General features: G+C 46.5%; 2 protein-coding genes across 9 annotated transcripts in view; one reads left to right on the top strand and one right to left on the bottom strand.

The window, feature by feature from the left end:
* Positions 1 to 13,863, top strand: part of SEPTIN8 (septin 8) — a 38,482-nt gene extending 24,619 nt beyond the window's left edge. The window contains exons 5-10 of one of the 2 annotated variants that reach the window (XM_062587350.1): positions 1,442 to 1,603; positions 3,462 to 3,558; positions 4,144 to 4,312; positions 4,568 to 4,700; positions 5,468 to 5,658; positions 12,896 to 13,863. In XM_062587350.1, the coding sequence (XP_062443334.1) occupies positions 1,442 to 1,603; positions 3,462 to 3,558; positions 4,144 to 4,312; positions 4,568 to 4,700; positions 5,468 to 5,658; positions 12,896 to 12,950 (807 nt within the window). In that variant the 3' untranslated portion in view covers positions 12,951 to 13,863. Of the gene's footprint in view, positions 1 to 1,441; positions 1,604 to 3,461; positions 3,559 to 4,143; positions 4,313 to 4,567; positions 4,701 to 5,467; positions 5,659 to 8,590; positions 11,470 to 12,895 lie in introns of those variants that run through there. The other variant, XM_062587351.1, reaches the window with a different exon arrangement.
* On the bottom strand, positions 13,825 to 23,306 carry CCNI2 (cyclin I family member 2). Of its 7 annotated transcripts, XM_062587356.1 has the most exons (8): positions 22,815 to 23,235; positions 21,292 to 21,426; positions 20,486 to 20,560; positions 19,104 to 19,244; positions 17,871 to 18,101; positions 16,897 to 17,061; positions 15,347 to 15,448; positions 13,825 to 15,226 (listed from the first exon to the last, which is right to left on the bottom strand). In XM_062587356.1, exons 1-7 carry the CDS (start codon positions 22,926 to 22,928, stop codon positions 15,374 to 15,376), a joined length of 936 nt encoding a protein of 311 aa, XP_062443340.1. In that variant the 5' UTR covers positions 22,929 to 23,235; the 3' UTR covers positions 13,825 to 15,226; positions 15,347 to 15,373. The 7 variants fall into 7 exon arrangements, 6 of the variants coding, with proteins under 6 accessions (XP_062443340.1, XP_062443336.1, XP_062443342.1 ...); XR_009959893.1 differs by having other exon boundaries at positions 13,825 to 15,520; positions 15,605 to 17,061; positions 22,815 to 23,234; XM_062587352.1 differs by adding an exon at positions 23,259 to 23,306 and having other exon boundaries at positions 13,825 to 17,061; positions 22,815 to 22,964.

Genomic DNA, 23,306 nt, shown 5'->3' with positions numbered 1-23,306 from the left:
GCGAGAGGGAGGTCGCGGGCCAAGCCCGGGCTATCTGGGAGGCAGCCTGGCATTGCTCACTTGCACGAGTGCAACTGTTGCTGTACTCATGTAGGCAGGAAATACGATTCGGAGGCAACAGGCAAATCAAGATGCTTTTCTTTTGGAAAGAGTAAATGTTCTTCTGCTTAGTGAGCACTAAACCAGAGCACTGAAAAGCAAGAGGTATGGAAAAACACTGAGCTACAAAGAGAGCTTGGGCTGGGAAAGCAAGCTCATTTATTTTAATGGGCACCCATTGGAGACCAAATGGCTGTTATGAATTTCAGCTCTGTAGGACAAAAAATGTTGGCTGTAGGGGAACATTAGATGACAAATCGGGCTTTCCCCTCATTTGCCCGAGTTCTTGAGTTTTCCTGCTATGGATCTGGACATCGCTCAGGCAGCCAAGTGTTGTTTCTGTTGTTTGTTTAAGCAGTGGCTAGCAGTTTTGCACTTGACTTTTCTGGGCATAGCAGCGTGGTTCCTGTGACGAGTGCTGCTCTCCAGCAGGCCTTTCCAGTAGCCGTGATGCTGCACTCCTGGCCCACCAGAGTCGGAGGCAGGCTGCAGGCTCTCTCTCTCCCAAAGAACGTGCATGTTTCTACTGCCTCCTCCTGTGCGGCTCTGGGAGGGAAGAGGGCTTTCCTGCCCTGCCTGAGTGCTCCCCCGTCCTTGGATGCAGTCCCCAGTGAGCAGTATCCCTCCTGATGGATGCAGGCTGTGAGCTCGGACGCGGTGAGCGGTTTTTGTGTCTTGTGACCGCTGATGCAAAACCAAAGCCGAGCAACAATAGCGTGAAAACAAATCTCCTACCAGCTCTGTGGTGTCCTGCACCTTTCCCTAGTGGTTCATGTAATCTGCACAGCATGCACGAGCCGTGATTCTCGCGGCAAGGCTTGGGGAGTGCTCAGAAAGGCTCTGCAGCTGCTGTAAAAGTGTCTGAGACATCCGTGCTCTTTCTTTTTAAGCATGAGAAGGCTTCGCATCATGCTGCAGTGTTTCATCCTTGCACTTGTCTTCTCAAACAGCCTTTCAGCACAGGCTGTGGATTTGGAAAGGTGACAGCTCGAGAGGTGACAGTTATAGTGTCTTCGCCTCGGTTGAAGCGTATAACAAAATACATAGGTGAGAGCAGAGGCTTTGATCTATTCATTGTGTATGTTTATTGCAGGGTGTTTGTCTTCAGTTTGTCTGGAAGTCTCGCAGCCAAATTATAATCCTAGAAAACTCTTCCCTCTAGTGTTCAGCTGGCTTGTGCTGCGGCTCACAGGCAAAAAGCAGCACCTTCGTCTGGCAAAGCAGCCACCCTGGCAGGGCCCAGGCCATCGGGGTAGCACCCAGCCTGCGTCAAAACTCCCTGCAGAGCTGCTTACCTGGCTGTGTTGCTCACCTGGCTGTTTTTCCCTTCCTCCTGCTGTAGGTGAACATCATCCCAATCATTGCCAAAGCAGACACCATCTCCAAGAGCGAGTTGCACAAGTTTAAGATAAAGATAATGAGCGAGCTGGTCAGTAATGGTGTGCAGATCTACCAGTTCCCCACAGATGACGAAGCTGTTGCTGAGATCAACTCCGTGATGAATGTGAGTAGCGCTGCCAGTTGCATTGCCTCCAGAAGTTGTAACAGATTAAACTGCTGCACAAAAATGCATTTGAAAGGCAAGTTTTCCTTGGGATTGTCTAGACACTAAATCTGTTTGAAAGTTGAGCTGTGGATCTGGCAGATGCCTAAGGCTGCTGCATACAGAATTAATTAAAATATGACTCTTGTTTAATCTCTCTGAGATCCCTGGAGACACTCAGCTTGGCTCTAATATTTATTTTATTTAATTTTTTAAAAATACTTTCTTCTAAAATTAATTCTCTCTACTTCTAGGCTACTTCTCATTTGAGGAGGGAGAAACTTTGAATGAGAAATGTGTAGTTAGGCTGTATTTTAGCTTTCTGATTTAAGGAAGCTAAGCAGAGAGGACCTAATGTAAATAAAGAAAAATTGTTAGACTGTGTTTTGCCTCTTTAAAATTTGAAGATCAAATTCAGACCTGGTTTAAGCATCTGAAAAACGCTTTCAATTTTTAGAATTTGTTCTTGTCTCTCAAACTGTCCCTATCTCTCAAATTAGCTACTAGAATAGAAACAGCTGAAATGACTTTGTGTTGACTTTTTAAATACAAAATGGCTTTTTCATTAAAATGAATATTTTCTTGCATAACTTCTTCTGATTAAATGCTTTGGTTTTTCTCTTTCAACCTCTTGTTTTTCTGTTTTTGTTTTTTTTAAAAAAACCTTTCAATAGCCAGTTGTTTTTGGGTCAGCTGGGTATATGCTTTCACTCTGATAGTTCTTACTAGTTGAATTCATAGGCTGTGAAAAATCTCGAGGATACAAGTTGTGTGCATTAGGGAGAAAAATGGAAACCACGTTTGCTTATTTTCTCTGTCAAAATATTTTTGGCTGCTCCTCCACCAGTTCCACACTTTGGAGTTTGTTTCCTCCTAAGTGCTGAGGGTTTTGTCCGTCTCGCCCTGCTGAACTCGGCGGGAGATGGAACGAAGCGTGTCGTGCAGCCGGAGCAGTGGCATGGGTGGGCGCGCGCCTGGGATGGGGCCGTTTGGAGGAGGGGAAGGCAGGCTCTCCGCAGCGGCCGTGGCGGTTCCTGGTCCGTGGCCTCCCGCTGCCGCTGCGGAGGAAAGCAGCGATGATGTGAAGGAGGAATGGAGAGTAAAGCATGTGTTCCTAATTGAAGTTTGCCTTGCAGCAAGGTGGCAGGGCTTTGGGGAAGGGGGAGCTTTCCAGATGAAGAAATGTTCAGACATTTCTGCCTGCACTGGAAGACTGGGAGGGAGCAGTAAGTTGTATTTGTGAACCTTGCAGACACGCTGGAAGAGCCACGCGCCCGCTCCACTGGCTCCTTTCCTGTGCTGAACAAAGCTGAGGACGTTGCCTTGAGGACGATGCCCTATTTCCTATCTGTGCTTGATGCTTTGCAGTCTTACAGAGCAACGGGCACATGTTGTATCCTGCAGATGTCCCATCCGATGCCCACACACAAATTGCTGTGCCAAGGGCTGTTTATGGATGTCTTTGCTTGCGCTCTCCGCAAGGCAGCGTGTGCCCAGTCTTGATGTGTGCAGAGACTGTAGCTTCAAGAGCAACCTGACACACAGATAGAGGGAGATCCGTGAGGATCACGACTTTCCTACAGTACTTCCCTGTCCCGTTCAGTTGCAAAGAGCGAGCTGCTTGCTGCGCTGTGGCCCCGTGCTGCTGCCTGCCGCAGTATCCCAGTCCACAGCAGAGACTCCGCGTGCCCATTCGGGGCTTCGGAGGGAAGGTGGTGGTCAAGCAGGTTCTGTGCCTGGGGAAGAGGAGCTGGTGGTGGGGCTGATACCCGAGAGCGATCAGCCCCTGCCCTGAGGCTCTATGTTGATTGTGTTTCAGGCTCACCTGCCCTTTGCCGTGGTTGGCAGCACGGAGGAGGTGAAAGTTGGGAACAAGCTGGTGAGAGCTCGGCAGTACCCGTGGGGCGTGGTGCAAGGTGAGGCTCTGCGAGCCGCGCACCCGGCCGCCAACGTCCCGCTGCGCGCGCGTGCGTGGGCTCACGCCCTCTCCACCTGTGCGGGTGCGCAAAGGTGTCCTGTGGGCACAGAAGTGCCTGCCTGCAGGGCAGCTTCATAACCTGGGCCCTTCGGCCCTGCTGCTTCTTGCTGGATTTGTGCTGGAGCAGGAATCTTTTCCTGAAACATCCATTTCTGCGTTTTCCTCAGTGGGGACACGGTGGGAGCACTGTCCCTCCCCACTCTGCTCTGTGCGCCCCGTGGCCTGGTGTGAAACCCAGCCCCTCGCTCAGCACCACAGTAAGGCACCGAGTCCTGTGCAGCCCTTTGCGGGCTGGCCCGTCTTTCCTCTGAATTCCCATCGTCACCAGTGTCTTGGATAGGTTGCTGGGGGCGCTGTGCAGATTCCCAATGTCAACAGGGCAGCCCCTGCATCCAGAAGGCTTCTGTTACCTTTGCCTCGCGTTCAGGCCCCTGGGAGGGGAATCTGGAGTTATTCCGTACGTGCGTTTGTGCTCCTTCCCTCTTGTGTGCAGCTGGCTAACTTTTCACTTTGATTCAATCAGTTGAGAATGAAAGTCACTGTGACTTTGTGAAACTGAGAGAAATGCTGATTCGAGTCAACATGGAAGATCTTCGGGAGCAGACTCACACCCGCCACTATGAGCTGTACCGGAGGTGCAAGCTGGAGGAGATGGGGTTCAAGGACACAGATCCAGACAGCCAGCCATTCAGGTGAGTGGCCTGCATGTTCAGCAGCAGTTTTAGCAACTGTTGGGTATTGACTCCTGAAGAAAATGGGAGGTTTGGAGGCCGTACCTCTGATGCTGGGCTGCCATATACTATCACTGGTTTTGAACTTTGCATCTGGTTTTGGTGTCATTGCCTCCTTGTCTGTTTGTCTTTAAGCAGCACAGACAGGCATGCGTTTCCCTATCCCTAAGTCACTGGTGTCCAAAGAGTCTGGATTTGGTTTGCTTTCTTACCTAGCCTCCAAGAAACGTACGAGACCAAAAGAAAGGAATTCTTGGGCGAGCTCCAGCGGAAAGAGGAAGAAATGAGACAAATGTTTGTTAACAAAGTCAAGGAGACGGAGGCAGAGCTGAAAGAGAAGGAGAGAGAGGTGGGTGTGCCAAAAACCTGTGAGAAGAGCCCAAAATATACAGTCAGCCATAGGATCTGGGTCTAGGCAATGTACAAATCCTCTAAAGCACGTGCAGATGTTGAGCAGATCTTGTTAGCCAAAGCACAAACATGCACCTTCCCTGGCTCAGAGGAGGGGACACAGGGTAATGTTTTGAAAAGAGCCTTGCTGATTTGAGTGCCTCTGAAACAATCATCTTCCCCTTCGCGCAACGCGTGCGAGGCAAGGCCGCTTGATCAGTGGAAGGCAGTGCAGAATGTCTCGGTGAGCGGTTACATCAACTTAATCTTTGAAGACTTAATGGACAATGGAGTAAACAGGGCAGCTAGGCTGGATTCCTCAAGCACAGTGATGTGAAGCCATGGGCAGCTGTCATGACTGGGAATAGGCTGACCCTCCTCAAACCAGGGAGGAATGGGAGGACCTGCAGTGTCCCCAGCCCCATGGCAGGGCTGAGAACTGAGCTGAGGTTCTCTGTACCCTGTCTAGGGCTCACTTTTTTCATGCTTTGATATGTGGTGACAGACAGAGCTGAATTTGTGTCTTCGCTGCTTTGGTGAAGTGGCCACAGCTGTTGCATGTTGCCGAGGCCCTGACTATCTGGTGTCCCGTTAGCTAGGTTGGCTCTCTAGCGTGGTGGGGATGTGTGTGGGATCTGTGATTGCACTCCCAGGGGAGCAGGGCTGAGGGAGTGCAGCCTGGCAGGTGTAGTGGATGTGATAATCAGAGAGCCTGTCTCCTACCAGCTGCATGAGAAATTTGAGCATTTAAAGAGGATACACCAGGAGGAGAAGAGGAAGGTGGAGGAGAAGAGGAGGGAGCTGGAGGAAGAAATGAATGCCTTCAACAGGCGGAAAGTAGCAGTGGAAACCTTGCAGTCCCAATCTTTGCAGGCTACCTCACAGCAGCCACTGAAGAAGGACAAAGACAAGAAAAAGTAAGTGATCTAACTCAAATCATTCTCCTCTGCTACTGGGTGCATTTTCAGCTGCTTTTTTCAATTGCTTGGACAGCAACTGGAAAAGTGGATTTTAGAGTCCTGTTAGTGCCACTCTTCTGAATCTCTGCCTAAAGGAAGGGAGCGATGGGGCCATCCTGTGCCCAAAAGCTGTGGTGTCTGTAAGTGGGCTTCTCAATTCTGGGCTGTTCTCCAGAAGCTGAGAGTCTGGTGATGCTTGTTCTTGCCTGTGTGATAGCCAGCTCAAGGGTCTGCAGGAATGATTTGCTTCTGGAGGCAGATGGGAAGGTGGCTAGAAATAAGCTGCATCTTTTCCCCAGCAGAGAGAAGTGGGAGACTGTCTTAACACAGTTTTCATGTCTGCTAGATGTGGTCCCCTGCTGTGCACTGCCTTATGTGTCCTGTAGCTTTTAGGGGCCTCTTTGTAGAATTACTTTATTTTTTAGAGGCAGAGCTATGAAGAAGGAAAGAAGGCAGTTTAGGATGATGATACCTTGGAGATTCATTGGGGCTCTATGTGAAATAGGACTCTGAGATACAGCTCTGCTCATTCTGAATTGCTGAGAAAGTTGCTTTCCTCTAAATGAGGAATTATTTTCTTAGCTTGCTGCAAGTAGCATCCTAACTGACGTTGCGGAGGCCAGTAGGACTGTGGAGCAAGGGTATGTAAATAATGCTCTTTCAGCTACCTGGTTGTGTAGTGATAGAGCAGGAACAGGGAAAACGGCTTTGAAAAAAGAAGTGAGGGAGGACAATCCACCTTCTATTCCAGTCAGTCTTCAAAAACCACTTTAGGAACAATTTAGAAAGTGAACCATCATGCAGACTAGTAACTGTTATTCTAGCAAGGGTTTTTTTGTTCCTTCTTGTACAAAGAAACTTAAATGTTCAGATTACCATCTATCAAATCCAGAACAACTTGTGGCAATGCTGTCTGATCATTTTAATGATGAAAAGAAAAAGAACATCAAAAGTAATAACGCCCTGGGTTTGCTCGACAGCAGTGTTTGGCATCATGTTGCTGATGAGATCTTGAGCTCTGTCATTTCTCTGAAGTGAACTGTAGTACCGGAGCAGCTTGTTCTGTGTACTGACATGGCAGTGATTTGTTTCTTCCTATGGGAGATAACAGTATGTATTTTACATATTTGCTTGGAATGTAAATGTGTTGATGTTAAATACAATACCAAAACACCCTTATCTCCACATCTGTCAACATGCACAGAATCCAAAATGGGTTGTAAAATATTGTGCTGAAGATAGGGGTTATTCCTGTTAAATTCACATGCAAATTAGGGGCTGGATACTGAGGCAGCCTGGGGCCTGGATCCGCTTTGCAGAATGTGAGTGTGCCGAATTGCAAGCTTTAACGTGAGCGAGTGATGCAGGGCAATGGGACTTTTCAGCAGCGATGTGCTAAACGTGCGCTGGCCAGGCAGAAACGTTACAGCTTCCTGTCCGCTCCGTCTCTCGCAACAGAAACAGGTTTCCTGCGCTTCGCTGGTCTTAGTCTACCTGCAGATGCAATTCCAAGCACCTCTCCGGTTCTGGGCTGTGGCACTTGATTAGAGCTGGCCACAGTCCCAAATGGGACCGTGAAAAGGCAACGGTGGGCAGTGCGTTAAGGGAGAGGATGGACCAGAGCTCTGCGCGGTGAAACGTTCTTTGGTGCCACAGTGGGAGGGTGAGGAGGCTCTTCAGATCCCGAGCCCTGTCGAGGAGGGCAGCTCTCAGACTCCTGTTACGAGGAGTGAAACAATAGATTAAGGCAAGAAGGTGCTTTGGGGCTGGGTTTCTGTATGACACTGGCTGTTGAGACCACTGTGAGGAAATAAAAATGCAGCCAGTTACAAAAGTGGCATTCGGGGGTTTCTGCTCAAGCAAGATAACTAAATTCGTAACCAGAAAATTTGGGGACTGCTCTTCTTGCCTTGCGTTGCCAGTGGCTTGTCTTCCCAGGCCTCTCTCCCTCTGGGAAAGATCAAGAAGTGCCGGGGGAGTCTGGTGGTGCCTGTGAGCACGAGAGGATGAAGCAGGAGCACGGTCCTAGCCCGTCCCACCCGCTGTGCTCCCAGGAGCTTGGTTTTGCGCTGACCTTGCCGATCGCGTTGATGCTGGCCGGACGCGCAGGCTTACCGGCGAGCGAGGCATCGCCGTCCTCGCTGGCCTCCCTAACGGGATGCTTCGGCAGCGCCGCGCAGGAAACCGCCCGGCGTTTGGGTGGTTTTAGCAGGCGGCAAACTGACCGCTGCCGGAAGCGGTGGCAGAGCAGGCGGTGGTGCCCCAGCACCCGCAGCCCGGCGCGCCGGGGGCTTCCCGGGAGGCCGGGCAGAGCGTGGAGGCAGCCGCCCCCGGCCGGTGCTTTACAGACCTGATCGTGCCCTTAGCGTGCGGGGGGCTCGCAGCGGGGCGGCTGCTCTGCACCGCCGCACCGGCACGGCGCGGCGGGGTTTGCACCCCGCGCGGGCGTGTAAATGCAGGCAGCAGGAGTAAAGACAGGGGTGTTCGGTGGGGAGGTAATTTCTCACGTTTTGAGTTTTAAAAAGGTAGCTGAATTTCTTATCTCATGTTTCAGCATAGGAATTTCAGTAGTAGCTTGTTTTCTTTTTAGGAAAAACCAAGCTACTACTAAAATAAAGTCAAAAAGGGAGATGGAAGCATTGCAGGGGCTGAGGGGGGTAATGTGGTTGCTGAGGTTGTCCACTGTGCGGGCTGTTGCCGGAGGGCTTGTGCTGCATGGTGGCAGCCTGCCCTGCTTGGTGGGTCTCCAGAGGCCAGGGAGGCTTCAGGTGCTTTCGGTGCGTGGCTTTTTTTTTTTGTTGTTTTTGTTTTAACATTTCACTACATTCTGCTTTTGTTTAATTTTCATAACTTTAATTCATGCTTTTTTGTTTTGTTTTGTTTCTTTCAGTTAATCACACACAGACTTTCAGGCCAAGAGTGGACTTGGTACTGTCATGTGTTGTTGCTTGCGTTTCCCACCTTGTGATCCTTCTGTCATAACAGTGTGTGAGTGGACCAAAGTGAAAGAGAAAATGAGCATCTTCCATGGTGGCAGTGTAACGACTTGCTGTTAACTTATCAGTAGGTTTTAAGGAAGTACACTTACCATATAACTTTTTTCTTTTTGTTTAAACAAAGTCAACTAATCCCAAAAGCGAGGAGAAGTTTTGTTCTAAACCTAGTGATTAAGTAACTGTGTATAAAGTGACCATAACTGTCTGAACTCCTCTTGCCAACAGCTGCATCCTTGCTTTCTAGATTACTTTTTACTGGCTAAGGTGAGTGCTTGAGATGGGGCTCAGCCTTCCCCCCGCCCCGCATAGACCTTCCCTGTACGTGCACAGTTCTGGGGAGTGGTCTGAGGAATGCTGAAACGTTTATTTTTTCTAACAACTTTTGATTTGAGTGGGTGAAAAACCTCGTGCTTAGAACTTCTGCCCTGGGAATCATAGTCCGAGTAACCTTCATTCCAGCAATTATATATTTTAATCCTGAATTTCTCTAAACACTTTTTGTCATGTATAATATATATAGAGAGAATGGTTAATAAAATTCATGTGACAATGTTTTGATTTTTCTTTACAGCTAAAGTAGAACACTTAATTAGGAAGATTTTTCATAAGTTTGTTGTATAATGTGGAACTGCAGGATTTGTGTAACTTCACTTGTCATTTACCAGTGTGCTTTACTGTTGTGGAAACACTATTTAATCGGTCGTCTTTACCTTTAGATTGTTCGAAACAAACAAAAAATGGCATCTGTAAACATGTGCCTAACAAGGAGAGTCTCCAGATATTGAGAACTATGCATGATATTTATGCTGATGCCCTATGTTCCTCCTAGAAGGTGTTTTCTTTAATGCTTTTGTCATGTAGAGCCATGTTTTCCTGGGCAGCTGAGCTTGCAGGAATAATTAAGATCAATATTACTTTTTTCCACTCAAACCATTCTGTGGTGAAGCAGGACAATAACTTGATAGAGCTTCACTAGCTGTGTTGTTAAGGAAAAATAGATAGACCCAATTTTATCAGATAGTAGGCTAAAAGAAAGCAAATATATTAGTGCCCATATAGTGTGTTTATAGTTCATAAAAACACTGGCTGGCTAAGTGTTAGTTGTGAGTGTGTGCATTTTTATTTACTTATTAATGTTATAAGACTTCTCTTTTTAAATATTTGTCTTTAAGCTAATACGTTAGCAAATTCCTTATTTGACTTTTAAATAGAGGTGCACAGCTTTGCATCTGAGCCTTTACAGGTCTGTTTGAAGGCAGCATTTTGCTGGATTATGAGGTTCTATAACTTGCATATCTCATTAAAGCAGCTCTTTTTCTTTTCTTTTTTTTAATATATACTCAGGTGTTGAACTGTTTCATATGGACATTAGCCTTTTATATGGATATACTGAAAATCATGTCAGTGTTGCTTGATACTTGTATGGAAGAACCTCATGAAAATGTCACAGGTACCTTTTAGAACAGACCGTTTTTAAAAGAGTAAAAAATTATGCGCACTTAAGAGTCTGCTGAAAGCTGAACACTTAATTTTTAAGGCTGTGCCTCAAAGCTAGATATATTATAAAGAGTAATTGTCAGTTGTTATGGGAGTTAATGTGTTCTTCTAAGAGAAGCATACAAGGAACACAAGGTCCTGTTACGTGCAAGAAGACAATGCAAATTCCCCAGGGAATAAAGCCTGCTCGCGCGGCGAACAAGGAGCCTGATTTTGATTCTTACTCATGAAAAACTCTGGTGCACTAACTGCATGAGTAAGCAACACTACTTGGTTCCTCGCTGTCCTTCTCACAGGCCAACATTGCAGAAGGCAGGAATAAAATCCCAGGCGATGATACTGTGCGTGCAAACGGCTGCCTCGCCAGTCGAGTCTGCAGTCAATAGCTTTCCCCTGATCTCATGCTGCTGCCAGCAACATCTATGCAATTGGTTTCTTTCTGACTTGGCTCATCAGAGATTATTGTTTTTTTTCCCCCACTAGAATAGCTGGTAGTTAAAAGTAATGATAGCCATGAAAGAGTAAATTTAAATTTCAAAATCCATGGGCATTGTGGAGAAATTTCCAGCTATTTCTGATGAAGACATTCAGAATGTATGTAACTATTTTAATGATGACTATTATATATACGTTGACTTTGTTGTGATGGATATCCTTTTTCCCATGTAGTTCTTTGTTGACCTTAACTTCATTATGGCCACTCAGCTCCTTAGAGCAGTTAACATCCTAACTTCCCCAACAGGACTGAGCGGGTTTGTTGTTGTTTTTTTTTTGGTTTTTTTTGATTTTTTTTTTTCCTTAATTTCTTTAGTACTTGATTTTTTTCCTTTTGGGCTAAGATGAGATGAAATGTGGTATATAGTGTAGTTATTGTTATTTTTATTGTTATTTAACAAATTATGAATACGTTGTGATGCTAATCTCACTACAGTCTGAAGACTTGCGTCTTGTAGGCTAGAAGAAGTGAAAGAGAAACCCTTCAGAAATAACTGAAGCTGTTTGGTTACACATCTTCCAACTGTTTTATACATGTATCTGTACAAGGTTGGTACTAATGGGAAAAACTGTCCATTTTTTGAATCATGTAAACATTTACCACTGTATGTTGTCTGCTCTCTGTCAAGGAGCTGGCACGCTTCTCCCACCTGCCACGTCTGCTGCCTCTGCCATTCGCAATGTGCTGGGGTTTTTGTTGTCGTTGGGTTTTTTTTGACTTTCAGTTCTTTCCACTCACTTTGTACTTTTTTTCTTTTATTAAATCTCACATTTATTTTGAGTTTTGTGGTGTCATTTATTTAGCAGTGGATTTCCTCTGTTATCTAGTGGATCTCTATTGAAATGATAACGTGGGACGGTTGAAAGCTTACCTGGATCGCCGCAGTTCCTGTGTGACTGCTAGGAGCCTTCCAAAACAAAAATAGGGGCTTTCGCCATCACGCTGGATGTGGGGGCGGCACCTCATCTCTGGGGAGAAATTCTGCAGTAGCAGGTCAGGGAGGCTGGCTGATGAAGTTTAACCTGGTTTTAGCGTATGTCCCGTGGGACATTGCTGCCTCTGAAGTTATATTTGGTTTACCTAGCATCTCTCTGATTTGTTTGCCACTGGACTATGAGATCCATCTGCCCTTAAACAGGACAAAACAGAAGGTGGAGTTTGGCTGATGCACAGCCTTTGCTGAAGCAGTGCTGCTGATGGAAGCTGCTTCTGCACCCTCCAATTCTCCAATTTCAAGAACAGCAACAAGCTGGTGGTGCTGGCTGCCTTGGCAATCCTATTAGGAATGAGAGCACTGTGCTGTTGCTGCAGGAGTTGGTTTGTATAAGAGATCTTTGCTTTTTATGTTTAACATGCAGCTTGTTTCAAAGGCAGGGGCAGTTCTGCTCGCTTGGTGTGCAGCCTGTTCCCATCGCTTGAGCCTGTTGTATTTTTGATGGATAGTCCTCAGCAGGGACTAGCAGTTGGTGCCAAGCGGTCTCTCTGAAATGTTTTGCAACTCTCCCGCCAAATACTTGTAAAGCCAAACGTTACTGGAGAGCAGAGAAGAGAAAGTGCATTTGGGTACACGAGAGCTAAGCGGAAAAGCATATGGAGGTGGAGTAGCTGGTCACCTGCCAGATGGGGCACGTGGTCAGTTGGGGCAATGGACTTTGTCAAGTGTTTCTCTGCAGGAGTGATGTTAAGATTATTCATTCATTAATCTGTGTAGAAAACTACTAGAAATGCTTGTGGAAAGGACGAGATATGCTTGTAAAAGGATGAGAAATGCAAAGTATTACTTAAAGCATTCCTACAGTGAGGTGGATACCCTCCTCGTCCTACAGTTTCAGGAGAAGCAGGGGGTCGCTGGTCCTGAGCAGCTGCGGTCGTGGCGAAAGTGGGGCAGACGAAAGTGGGGCAGACAGAGGCTGCTCTGCTCCTCTTCCCACAGTAATCGCTGACTTCTCAGGTGTTCTCTTTCAGCACTCCTCCCTCATTAAAATTTTAAATCGACCCTCTAATTACCAATTCCAAACAAGAGCTTGGCTGCTGTAGAAACCCTCCCAGGTTGGGATGGTTTGAAGTAAAATGCATCTCCTAGGTACCCCACCCTGCCCATCATCAGGCAGCATATGCTGGAGTTGTACTGTGACCTTTCATGCTGTCTACACTTAATATAAATAACTGAAAATTAAGTATTGATTCTCTTTTGTTCTTTCTGTAGCTTTTTTAGTCTTCCCAGTGCGTGCTCCATAACATCAGGAAGACATGTTACTTAGAAGATTTATTAAGGCCAAAACATCTCATGCAGAAGAAATTAATTGATGTTTTCACCTTAATGCTTGCAATACATTGCACAGAAGAGATTATATAGCAAGGACTAAGATGCATTGTATCTCACGTTTGGGAAAAGTTGGCTTGATCAGGTTTCATGATAAAGTTGAAATTTAAGCTACTTGCCCAAAGATAAATTGCTAATTAAGGCTGATGCATGGCTTGCACTTAAACTAAGACACTAATCTCTGGGTAAGAGCCCACGCAAAGTATTTAACGCTGTGACCAAACTTCCAAGTGGAGGAGGAGCAACGTGGTGTTAGCGTGAGGCCAGTTTTCAACTGGCTTCATTTGTGCCTCTTCTCGCTGTGGTTTGGGTCTGTAACGAGAGAACCTTCTAACGGCCTTAACCAGCCACCTCGCGTTTCCTAGCAATAACCCCTTATTAGCTTTCTTCCCTAGACTTACGGCTTCCGTAACCAAAATCCCCCAGCCCTCCCTTCGTTTGGTTTTCGTAGGGATAACGCCCAGCTTCGCCCCCTTTCCCGAAGCTCCCTCCGTGTCCCCCCGCGCGCTGGCGCCGGGCTCCTCCGGTGAAGCCCTTGCTGGGAGCAGCGGCCGTGGAACCGTTTGCAACGACACCGAAATGTCTTTCGTTACCGGAGGGGAAACGGTTGAAAGCTGGAGACGGGGAGTTCAGGGCCGAGAGCTCTGTGTTTATAACAGACCGACTTCCCCGTAGGCAGCTGTTAAAAAGAAGAAAAAAGGGGGAGGCAGTCGTCTCAGTGCCCCTCTCTTAAGTTCGCTCAGGAATGCGGTGAAGCCATATAGTCTTAGTTTTGTTTTAAAACTTGTAAACTAATCGCAGGAATGACCTGCTTGTACCAAAGTTGGGTTTAATAAACACAAAACTGACTTGTTAAACAAGCAATCTCAAAAACACGTTTTGTATGTTAAACGTTTGCTGTCAAGTTCACAACACTCGCTGTTATTCCCGTTTTCCTCTGCTCACCCCCTTTCTGCGTATGTTTGGGTATAAAACGCACCCCGGCGCTGGCACCCCGCCGGCGCGTCTCCGCTCGCTGCCCTGCTCCGCGTCCCTGGAGGACGGAGCCGCGAGCGCTGCGCTCCGGCGGACGCTGCCCCGGCCAGGGCGCCGCTGTGCCCGTGGGTGAGTTAGTGCTCGTCGCCCGTCCGTGTTTTGGTTGACTCCAAATCTCAGCGTTGACGAACAGCGACGGCATCGCTCAGAAAACTTCCCGGAGGACAGAACGATTCCCCGGATGCTTACCGCAGGCGGCTTCGGATGCAGCTGCAGATCCGCTTACGCGGTGGCGTTAACCGCGGGCACCCCGAGCCGACGCGAGGCAGCGGCCGAGACGTCTGCCGTGGCGCGCTGTACGTCGCCTGGGGTTTTAACCGCCGTCGGCGGTGGCGGCGCCTGCCTCCGCGCCCTCTGGAATGGGAGAGGAAGGCCGCGAATCTCAAATCTCTGATGAAAGAAGCTTTCGCTCGGGAACGTTACTGGATTCCGAAGGAGACGTCGTCGAACGCGAGTTTGCTGCGGGCCTGCTTGAAAGCTTCGGCTGCTCCCCTGGTCTGCAACACAAAAAGTTTTCCCCGGAAACGGGCAGCAGAACCGGGGCGCCGGGGTGCGAAAGGCGGCGCTTTTACCCTGCCGCGGCCCAGCAGGAGCGTCGGTCCGGTGGGTCCTTTGGAGAAGCAGCGGCGGGGCGCAGAGGGGCCCGCGGGTGCCGGGTTGGGTGCTCCCCTCCCAGCGCCGCAGCGTGCTCGCGGCTGCGCGTGCAGTTTCTCTGCTACGTCCCGCCGGCTAATGCAGCTGGTGAAGGTGTTTGAGACGAGGCGTAAGAAAGGATGGGAAGAAAAACAGAACTAAACGGACCCTGGCGCCTCGCAAGGATCTCCGCGGGCACCAGCTTTCAGCCGCAGTCGTAAAGGAGGGTGCTGAGAACGCACGGACCGAGGTTGTATTTTATTTAACGAAAACTACAGACGACAGCCCGCCTCCTCGAAAAGTCGGGCAGCCAAGACACAGCTTGTGGTAGAAAAGGAAGGCGCCGCACGACGGGACGCAAACCTTCCCTCCGGCAGGACGGACGGGGAGCGTCCCGAGCGCGCCGAGCCCGGCTCCCCGCAGCGAGCGCGGGGCCGCCGCCGCGGCTCCCCTCGCACCGCGGCGCGCTCGGTTTGCAGTAGCTCTGACTTCGCCTCGCGGGACCTCCTGGGTTTCAGCACTGGCTGAGATCCCACCTGCTCACACCTGTAATTTGCACTTAAGTCTTTGATGCTGAATGTTTCTTTTTGGAATGCTTAAGCACCGCTTTCTTGGCGGTTGCAAAAGAAAAGCATGGCTTTCTCCTTGCAGATGCACAAAACTCACTTTTCTCGATGCCAGTTCTGGCAGCAGCTACGTGTAATACGTTGCGGACAGAGCTGCACAGGGCATCAGTCCTGCACAGCCCAAAGTCCAGGAATTTTGCTCCTGTAAGGTAAGACAAGGAACCAGGAGAAGGAAGGCCAGAAACTTTCTTCCCGCAGTGATGCGTGCTGCTGCCTAGCAGAGTAGAGTTATCAGAACAGGACGCTTGGGGCGTGTGAGTCCTTGCTCCTGTCTCATCCCTGTCCCACGGTCACTTACCCTGTGTCATTACGTGAGATGTCGCCTCAGCATTTAGCCTGCGCAGGTCTGGATGAAAACCTCGTCTGTTCTGTGACAGGACTTGCAGGGGTGGTATTGCTACTTGGACAGTACTGTTTGGATTAAATCTCCGAACTATTGTACTATTATAACAAAATATCTAAAAAAGGCTGGCCCTATAGTTAAAAAAAAAAAAAGTTTTTAAAAAGTAACCTTTATTTTTTAAAAATAGTGTAATGCTAGTTTTAAAAGTGGAGTAGAGACTTCAACAGACTACAAAGGTCAGTTTAACTGTTTTGCTATTGAAATTAGCTGTTAACAAAAACTGATTTTGGAGGTGGGGGGGGTAGTTAAAGGCATTTTGCATAGTCCAGTCTGGCAAGACAAAACAAAACTGAACACCACAAGCTGGTCTGCGAGGGCCACACAAGAAGGCTTTTCCCACAGCACACAGGAATTTGTATGGGGTCTTTAATAGGTTAACCAGGAAGGAGCACAGCCCTCAGACCCTAGGATTCCAGGATAAGGCCTTAAGAAAAACTGGGAGTTTTGCCTCCTGGTCTTTTTCCTATTAAATCAAAACCTTGGTCCCAGCTGGGGTTTCTTTGTAAGGAACCAGCAGTGGAAACTCCCCCTTCCTTGATGGCTGCTCCTTTCATCTCCGTGGGGTAAGTCGGATTAGCTTTAATAAGAGAGCAATGCAATGAGCTCGATGAAATGCTGAATCTGTCACATTTCATCACAACTATTAAAAAAAAACAAAAAAAAACCCACCCAAACCTCAAGGCATTTAGTTCTCTGGTGCAGTATGTAGCCCTCTGCTGAACTGATCCCTGAGTTGTAGGATTGTGAGTCCCTCCTCTCCCCAACTTTCTATACTTAAATGATAAAAACTGGGGTTAGCAAACACTATTTAGGAAGGATATGAAACATAACACATTTTGTCATTATCCTCTGAAAAACAAAGCAGGGCTTTTGCTCTGTTGCATTGGCTGTTCTGTTCGCGGGAACATCCTGGTTCTGCAGTCGCTGCTTCCGAGGCAGGAAGGTTCCCGCTAGTCCCTTTCGGGCGGCTCTAAGGGGGGACACGGGGAGCTGCCTTCTCCAGGCCTCAGCTGGGGGCACAAGCTGCCCATGCTCACCCTTCCGCTATCTGCTCCCCTATCCTCGCTGTACAGGCACCTGAATCCATCATAGTATTCATCTGTCTCCATGGTGTCATCTGGAATTTGGGCTGCAGTAGAGGTGAAAGCTGTTGAAACTGGCTGGTGACCAGTGACCCGCAGCCTCACCTGATAGGAATTCTTCCATTCAGAAGAGTAGGGCAACCTTGCCTGGGGATGGGCCTGGATGGCTTGACTGGTGGGATAAAAAATATAAATGGCATTGGATGTCTGGAAGTGCATTAACTGTTGATCCACACGCTCCTTGCAGTGGATGAATTTGGTGCTGTTAACCTGTAAGGAAAATACAGATTCTTTGTAAGTTCGTGATAAAATACTCTCTGTTCTGGCCAGTGCTCCCATAACTGTGTGACTGGAGAGAGGGGAGGGACAGGCTATACTGGATTCGAGAGGTCCATCTTAGCCCTAATGCAATGCACTTCAGCAGGAGATCCTGAACTACTACAGAAAAGGTGGGCAAGCTCTCCCTTTCTTTTGATGAGACTATTAACAGCCAGAAGCGATAGAGGAAGGCTAGGTTATCTGAGACAAATTCAAGACCAGAAGATGAATCTATGGTAAGTAGACAATCCAAGTCTTTTGCCTTCTAGGTATACAATCTATTGAAAAAGCGTGTGTTTTATGAAACTGGAGAAAAGTTAGAGAAACGGAGCTGACCTTTAATATATATCATGAGAAGCCAAACTGATTATATTTTAAAGCAATGTAATTTCACTGAGGACTGCAAGGATTTCTCAGTGCAAACCTGAGGACAAAAATGCGTGGGCAGATTTTTAAACACTCCCATTGGGGGAAAATCTCCTCCCTGTTCAGGAGACAGGGAGCCATCTGCAGCCAAGCTCTTTTGGAAACCTCCTTTCCCTGCCAAATGGAGGGCCCCTTCCCCATTCCCAGCCCCTGACTGCAGTTTTATTTCCTCTTCTGTTCATATTAGTAAGGCCATGCTAGCAAAGACAGAACATGGACACGCTTCTCTGAACTGTCTGCTGAGGTGCAATGTTGGTTGTAAATCCAGGTGCCCGGTATTAATTTATCAATGTCCAGGCCTCAGATTTGAGATCAAAGGCCATTTTGACTCCTACCTGTGCTTTTTTTAGCAGATCAGTAATAACAGGAAACCAGTCAGGAGTCAGCCTCTCCAACTCTAAGGTGATGATCACCAAAGCCAATGTGGAGCCCTTAAACTGCAATAGTTGGTGGCATGCCATACAGTGCTGTAGCTGTTTGGTCAAGAATGCGACATGGCGGGAAGGATTCATCTGAGGCAGCCCGTTTAGTAGATGGGGCCAGTTGGACATCACCATGGCATGGAACTGGAGAGAAGATTAAATATATATATATATATATGTATATATATATATTAAAAAAAGCAGAGGTCAGTGAACTTTGTATGTTTTCATATGTTATCAACTAGAAGTACAGAAAATTTTGATTCATATCAGGAAGCCTAGAGGATTTTCCCCTTTTTTTGTGTTTTGTGTTTGTACTTGCCAACCATTGAACTGTTTTTGAGCTTATAATGAATGTAAAAGGTCTGTGTTTCCTAACAATTTCTGAAGTTTCTATATTATCCAGATTGCTATCTATGAGATTCAATTCAGGCCAGCAGATACAAAAGGAGTAAACCTAGTAATTATGATTGTACTCTGAATTTACTGAGGAAACAAGCACCTAAGGAGAGGCAGTTCTCACAATCAGCAGCCGAGATGGCTTAATATTTGCACATTACCATAGAAAGGGATCCAGGATGTGTTCATATCACATGATTTTTGCCTTACTAGCACATGACCATTTCTGGAAGATGCAGTTTGTTTCTATCAAATACTTAGCAACTGCAGTGTGAATTAAGTGCCACAATGGGATTATCTAATTGCCTAAAACAAGGGTAAATTATTAGTAGGATGAAAAGGAAAATAGTTTAAGATGACCTGTGTGTGAAATGTAGCAAAACTCTGACAAGTTTCTATGTACAGTATTAATAGAATGGAAAGAGTTAGAAATATTTTTGCAGTGTGTATTAAAAAATGGCATATAGCATTATGAGAATCTTTTTAACATTCATTTTAGCTGTCCTTTAAAAATGAGAATAATTTTTTTTGAAAAAAGGTTTTGAATATTAGTACATTTAAAGAAATTCACAGTAACATTCTTCAAAAGACTTGCAGATAGCTAAAATCAGGCAGCTTGCAAAACATCTTGGGAAGAATGTGTATATGTGTGTATGTGCTCGCATCTACGTTTTCTAGTCTTATTTGATAAAGAAGCTGTTTCTTTAAACAAAAAATAATTTAAATTTTGCAAAACTTAGTGCTTACAATATTTAAGAAATCCATTGGTGTTGCTGTGTAAAGATCCCAGTGAAGCTTATCTAGTATAATTCTTTCCATTCTCAAGATCTCAGCTGGAGAGCGTTTACAACCACTCTGCACTGCAAGCATCTTCACCGATGGTATTACCTGTATTAAAAAAAACAAAAAAAAAACAAAAAACAAAAAAAAAACTTAAGAAATAAAGACAACTTCCTACACAGTGCTCTGTGTGTTTCTGTGTATTGCTGAGGGATCTAACAAGTCTGTACGCATCCCAAAATGCTAGGCAGAATGTTCATTCAGGAGTACCACTTTCCTACGTAACTCCCAACCTAACCAAAGACTGGCCATGCTCATCACAGGCACCTGCCTGCAAACCCAGGCCAATGGGAGGAATGATGGCTGTAGCTCCCAGGGTCGCTGCGAGTCTCTAACTGCCTCTGTGATGCAGGTTCACTGCTTACAGTCTTAGTGCTTTTGCTGTCTGACAAGCTGGGAGGAGGCTTCCTGTTGGCCTGCTTTACAGAGCTGCTCATGCTTGTCTTGTTTCCTGTGGTCATTGACTTAACTTCTTGTTTTTAGCTGAAGGGAAAAGAAGAATAACCTCAAGATAGCGCATCTTAAAAAAGGCTATGAAGAGCATTTCACTGTAGCAGAAATGCAAGGAGAATGCATGACTCCAACTCCTAGGTTTCTGGCTGTAACCCACAGCCCTTATTTTTCAAAATGGAAGGAAGAAAAGGGGAGAAATGCAATCTGGAATGCTTTTCAAGGACTGTTTGGCTCATGGAAGTCTATCAGTGCACTTCGGACACAAAGTTTTAGCTGTAAGCACTGGATAATTATCCTATGCAATCTCACGCTTACATGTGTAGCTGCTGACTTTACATACTCCCCTTGAGGTACAAACCTGAGTCATTTCCTCTACATGTTCAGTAGCAAGTTTTGACTCCAAGCAAAGTCATCTATTTTAAACTTCCTCTGAAAAGCCTCTGTTCCATCTTGCCTACCTTACCCTCCCAGGACCTATTGCAACAGAATTGCCAATGCTCACAAGCCCTAAACTGTACAGGCACATGTACATGCACATGTACTCCTGGACCAAGCTCTGCTGCAAGCTGCGGATTCTGAAGGGGTAGAAGAGGTGAAGGGGCAGAGCAGGGAAACAGATCCACTACAGAAGTAAATACAAGTCCTTCATCCATACAAGTCACAGCTTTTCCAAACAATGATGAAACAGCGGTGAAAATGTTGCTGTTATCCCCCTTAGGAATTACTCAGGGTTACCAAGTTTTCATTATGCTCAACTTGTTAAAAAACTTGAAACTACAAATAATTTGGAAACAACCAAAGACGAGCTTAGTGTGTTTAAAATTAAACATACAGACCTCATCTTCTTCATTGGTTTTTGCTGCAAGGACAAGGCAGGAAATTGCTATGCACTCAAGATACTTTAATTGGGCCTGAAGGGAGAAGAAGAAAACACTGAGCAGGGAAGATAACAGTCTTGGGGGAAATAACTGTCTACTACAAATACACAAGTTTCAAACTTTCGTTTAGGTTATAGTTGCTTCTGAATTAGCTGAGCTGCAGTAAGAATCATTTGAAGCTGCAAACAGCAAGCAAATCCAAAGTGAACAAAATAAATCCTCTTCTTGCTGCAAGTTTTGTTAAGGTACCCCATGATTTTGACTATGCAGTGCCAAATGCAGTATTATTCCTCTTCTCAGCTAAGATGCTAACTAGTATGTTTTTGACAAATGCCAGTATAGACCTAAAAGGAATTAAGCAGCAAGATTCAATTCTACTTATAACTTTGCTGTCACTTCAATGGCAGAAAAAGAGGGGCCCACAGTTGAGATAAAAATAGTGGTTTCAAAACTAAAATACTAAAAGTGATAGTGAAATTGTTTTCTGTTTAGCAGAGACAATGGGGTGATAATGAGTTCTCTGTATTTATCACAGCATTTGGACAATTCATACAAACACCTCTACTAAGGACTGTAAATCAGTGGAAGCTCAGCACACACTCAAGTTTGTGTGCTTAAAAGCCTTCCCCAGTGAAGACCCTGGCTGCTTCCTAAATCTGCTGCCAGACAGCGGTATCTGCTTTGGGTACAAACTGATTTCATATCCCTTATATGTCTAATCAGTAAGCTACCAGGAGAAAAAAAAACTGATAGAGACTCTTTACCTTTACTGATGCCAGTAACCGGTTAAGGATGCTGATAGCTAAGGCAAATGTTTCAGGGTAAAATTGGAACCGAGAGCTTATTTCTGCAATCCAGAGAACCACCTTCTCGTAACACAAGAGAGAGATATCTGTACCCTGAGGGGAAGAAAGAAAGTTTTTTTTTTTTTTTTTTTTAAAAAAAAAAAAAAAAAAAGTTAGTCCCTTGATGATTTTGTTAACATATCTCCAAAGGAAGATTCAAATCATTTTAAGTGCTCTAATTAACATTTCAGATGTCTGGAGGCTTGAAATGAAGAAAGTTGTTGGTTGTGTCTACACAACAAAGGAAAACCCAAACTTCTGAGCAGTTTTAAGCACTTGTCCATGTTACTCAGTTAGTCTGGCTCTAGCTGTGCTGAGGACCACTTAGGTACTGGATTTTCACTGGAGGACTGGACTCCAGTCCAGCCTTGCACATCATGTCTGAACCACCAAACTGAGCTCTTTTTCCCAAGGTGCTGAGGATGCGCGTTATTTCTCCCCCTTCAGAAAAGGGCAGAACCTCTGCTGCAGCATGTGTTGCATTCAGACAGTCTTGATGGGGAGAGAAACTGTAATTGGGAGCATATCTTGATTTGCTCTTTTAAGTTTTTTGTTTGTTTTTTACAGTCCTTGAGGCCTTGGAACCACAGAGAAACTGGGTTTACGACCCCCCTCCCCCAGCACAATGCAAATATATTCAGGCTTTTTCTTACTTGCATTTTATTTTAAGATGCATTCAGGAAAGATGAAAGACTTTAATCTTGCTGCCGTTACAATGCCACAGATAGTCCGTGGCATGCATTTGAACATTAATGTAAGGGTAGCTGAAAGGGCTGAGCAGGTAACGCTGCTAATTTGCTTAACATTAAGTTTTCACATTATCCATTTTGCTATTTTGCTCAGAAAAATAGCATTTCTACACTACTGCAAAAAAGTAAAGAAAAAAGAAAAAAAAGGGGGCAAGGCTTTCAGGGAAGTTTTGTGCATTATTTCACAAATCTGAAGCACCTTACAAAAGCAGCTGAGCCTCACTGTTTCCATCGTAGTCGGAAGGACCTTAAGTGTTGTAGCTTCCTACGATAATTGACCGACTCAATTTAACAGCCAGGAATGGGGCTGGTTTCTGTTAGCTCTCACTGAATTCTTTCCTCTCCCATTTGAATGCATGGAACTCATAGAAGGAGACAACTACAAAGCAGTAGAGCACAATTAACTATAGTGTGACATTTTTACTTATGGCTAAATAAATTGACTTAGAGTCTGCTCTTACCTGCCTGCTCCAGCAGAGTTCCCCAAACTGGCTGAGTCAAAACAAAATGCAAAGCACCTCTAAACCATGCTTTAAACGGAGCGTAAGATGTAAAATAAGACCTTTCCTCCCTCCATTCCTTTAGCTCAGTCCACTTAAGATGACTTTTGCATTCAGGTGGACTAGATGGCAGGACTAGCACTGCATCCGCACAGCCCCTTAGGTGCTTCCAAAGAGGACAGAGGGAGAATACCTTCAGGATGAGATCCTGGAAAACTGGCACTTTCCATATCCTAGCCTCGCTGGCTAAGGCATTTTCCAGGAAGAGGGCAAGTCTCAGGCTCTCCGAAGGTCCAGGGCACTTCATAGCAACTCTTCCAGCCAATTGCCCAGGCGGGAGCCGCTGTCAAAACCAAGAGAAAAAAAAATTACCAGGCAACATCGCAGCCGCCGAGCTAGCCCCGACGTCCTCGCGGGGCGGGACGGCCAGGCCACTTGCTCGTTTGCAAAGGGGAAAGCGCAATTCTGCCGCCCGTTTTCCTGGGGGGAGCCCGCGATGAAGGACCAGGACCCCCCTCCCCGTCAGACGGCCGAACAACAGCGGTCCCCGCCCCCCCGGGCTGCAGCAGCCCGCCGTGCTCGGGCTCCTCTCCGCTGCCTCCGGCGGACCCGCATCCCCCCGCCGGCCCGGCCTTACTCGCCCGGGGCGGCCGCGCCCGGCCCGCTTCGGCCCGGCCCGGCCCGG

The sequence above is a fragment of the Rhea pennata genome, chromosome 14, assembly GCF_028389875.1.
Source record: "Rhea pennata isolate bPtePen1 chromosome 14, bPtePen1.pri, whole genome shotgun sequence".
NCBI classification, from domain to species: Eukaryota; Metazoa; Chordata; class Aves; order Rheiformes; family Rheidae; genus Rhea; species Rhea pennata.
Note: the sequence above shows the minus strand (reverse complement) of the source record. Positions and strands in the feature narration are given on the sequence as shown.

What these genes read in the sequence shown, in the direction of transcription:
- CCNI2 (XM_062587352.1), bottom strand. Translation starts at nt 22,928, where the DNA reads ATGAAGTGCCCTGGACCTTCGGAGAGCCTGAGACTTGCCCTCTTCCTG. An exon ending in TCCAGGATCTCATCCTGAAG is followed by an intron (nt 21,427 to 22,814) that starts GTATTCTCCCTC and finishes TCTTCCCCTCAG; the next exon opens with GGTACAGATATCTCTCTCTT. An exon ending in CAATGGATTTCTTAAATATT is followed by an intron (nt 18,102 to 19,103) that starts GTAAGCACTAAG and finishes TCTTCTCTCCAG; the next exon opens with TTCCATGCCATGGTGATGTC.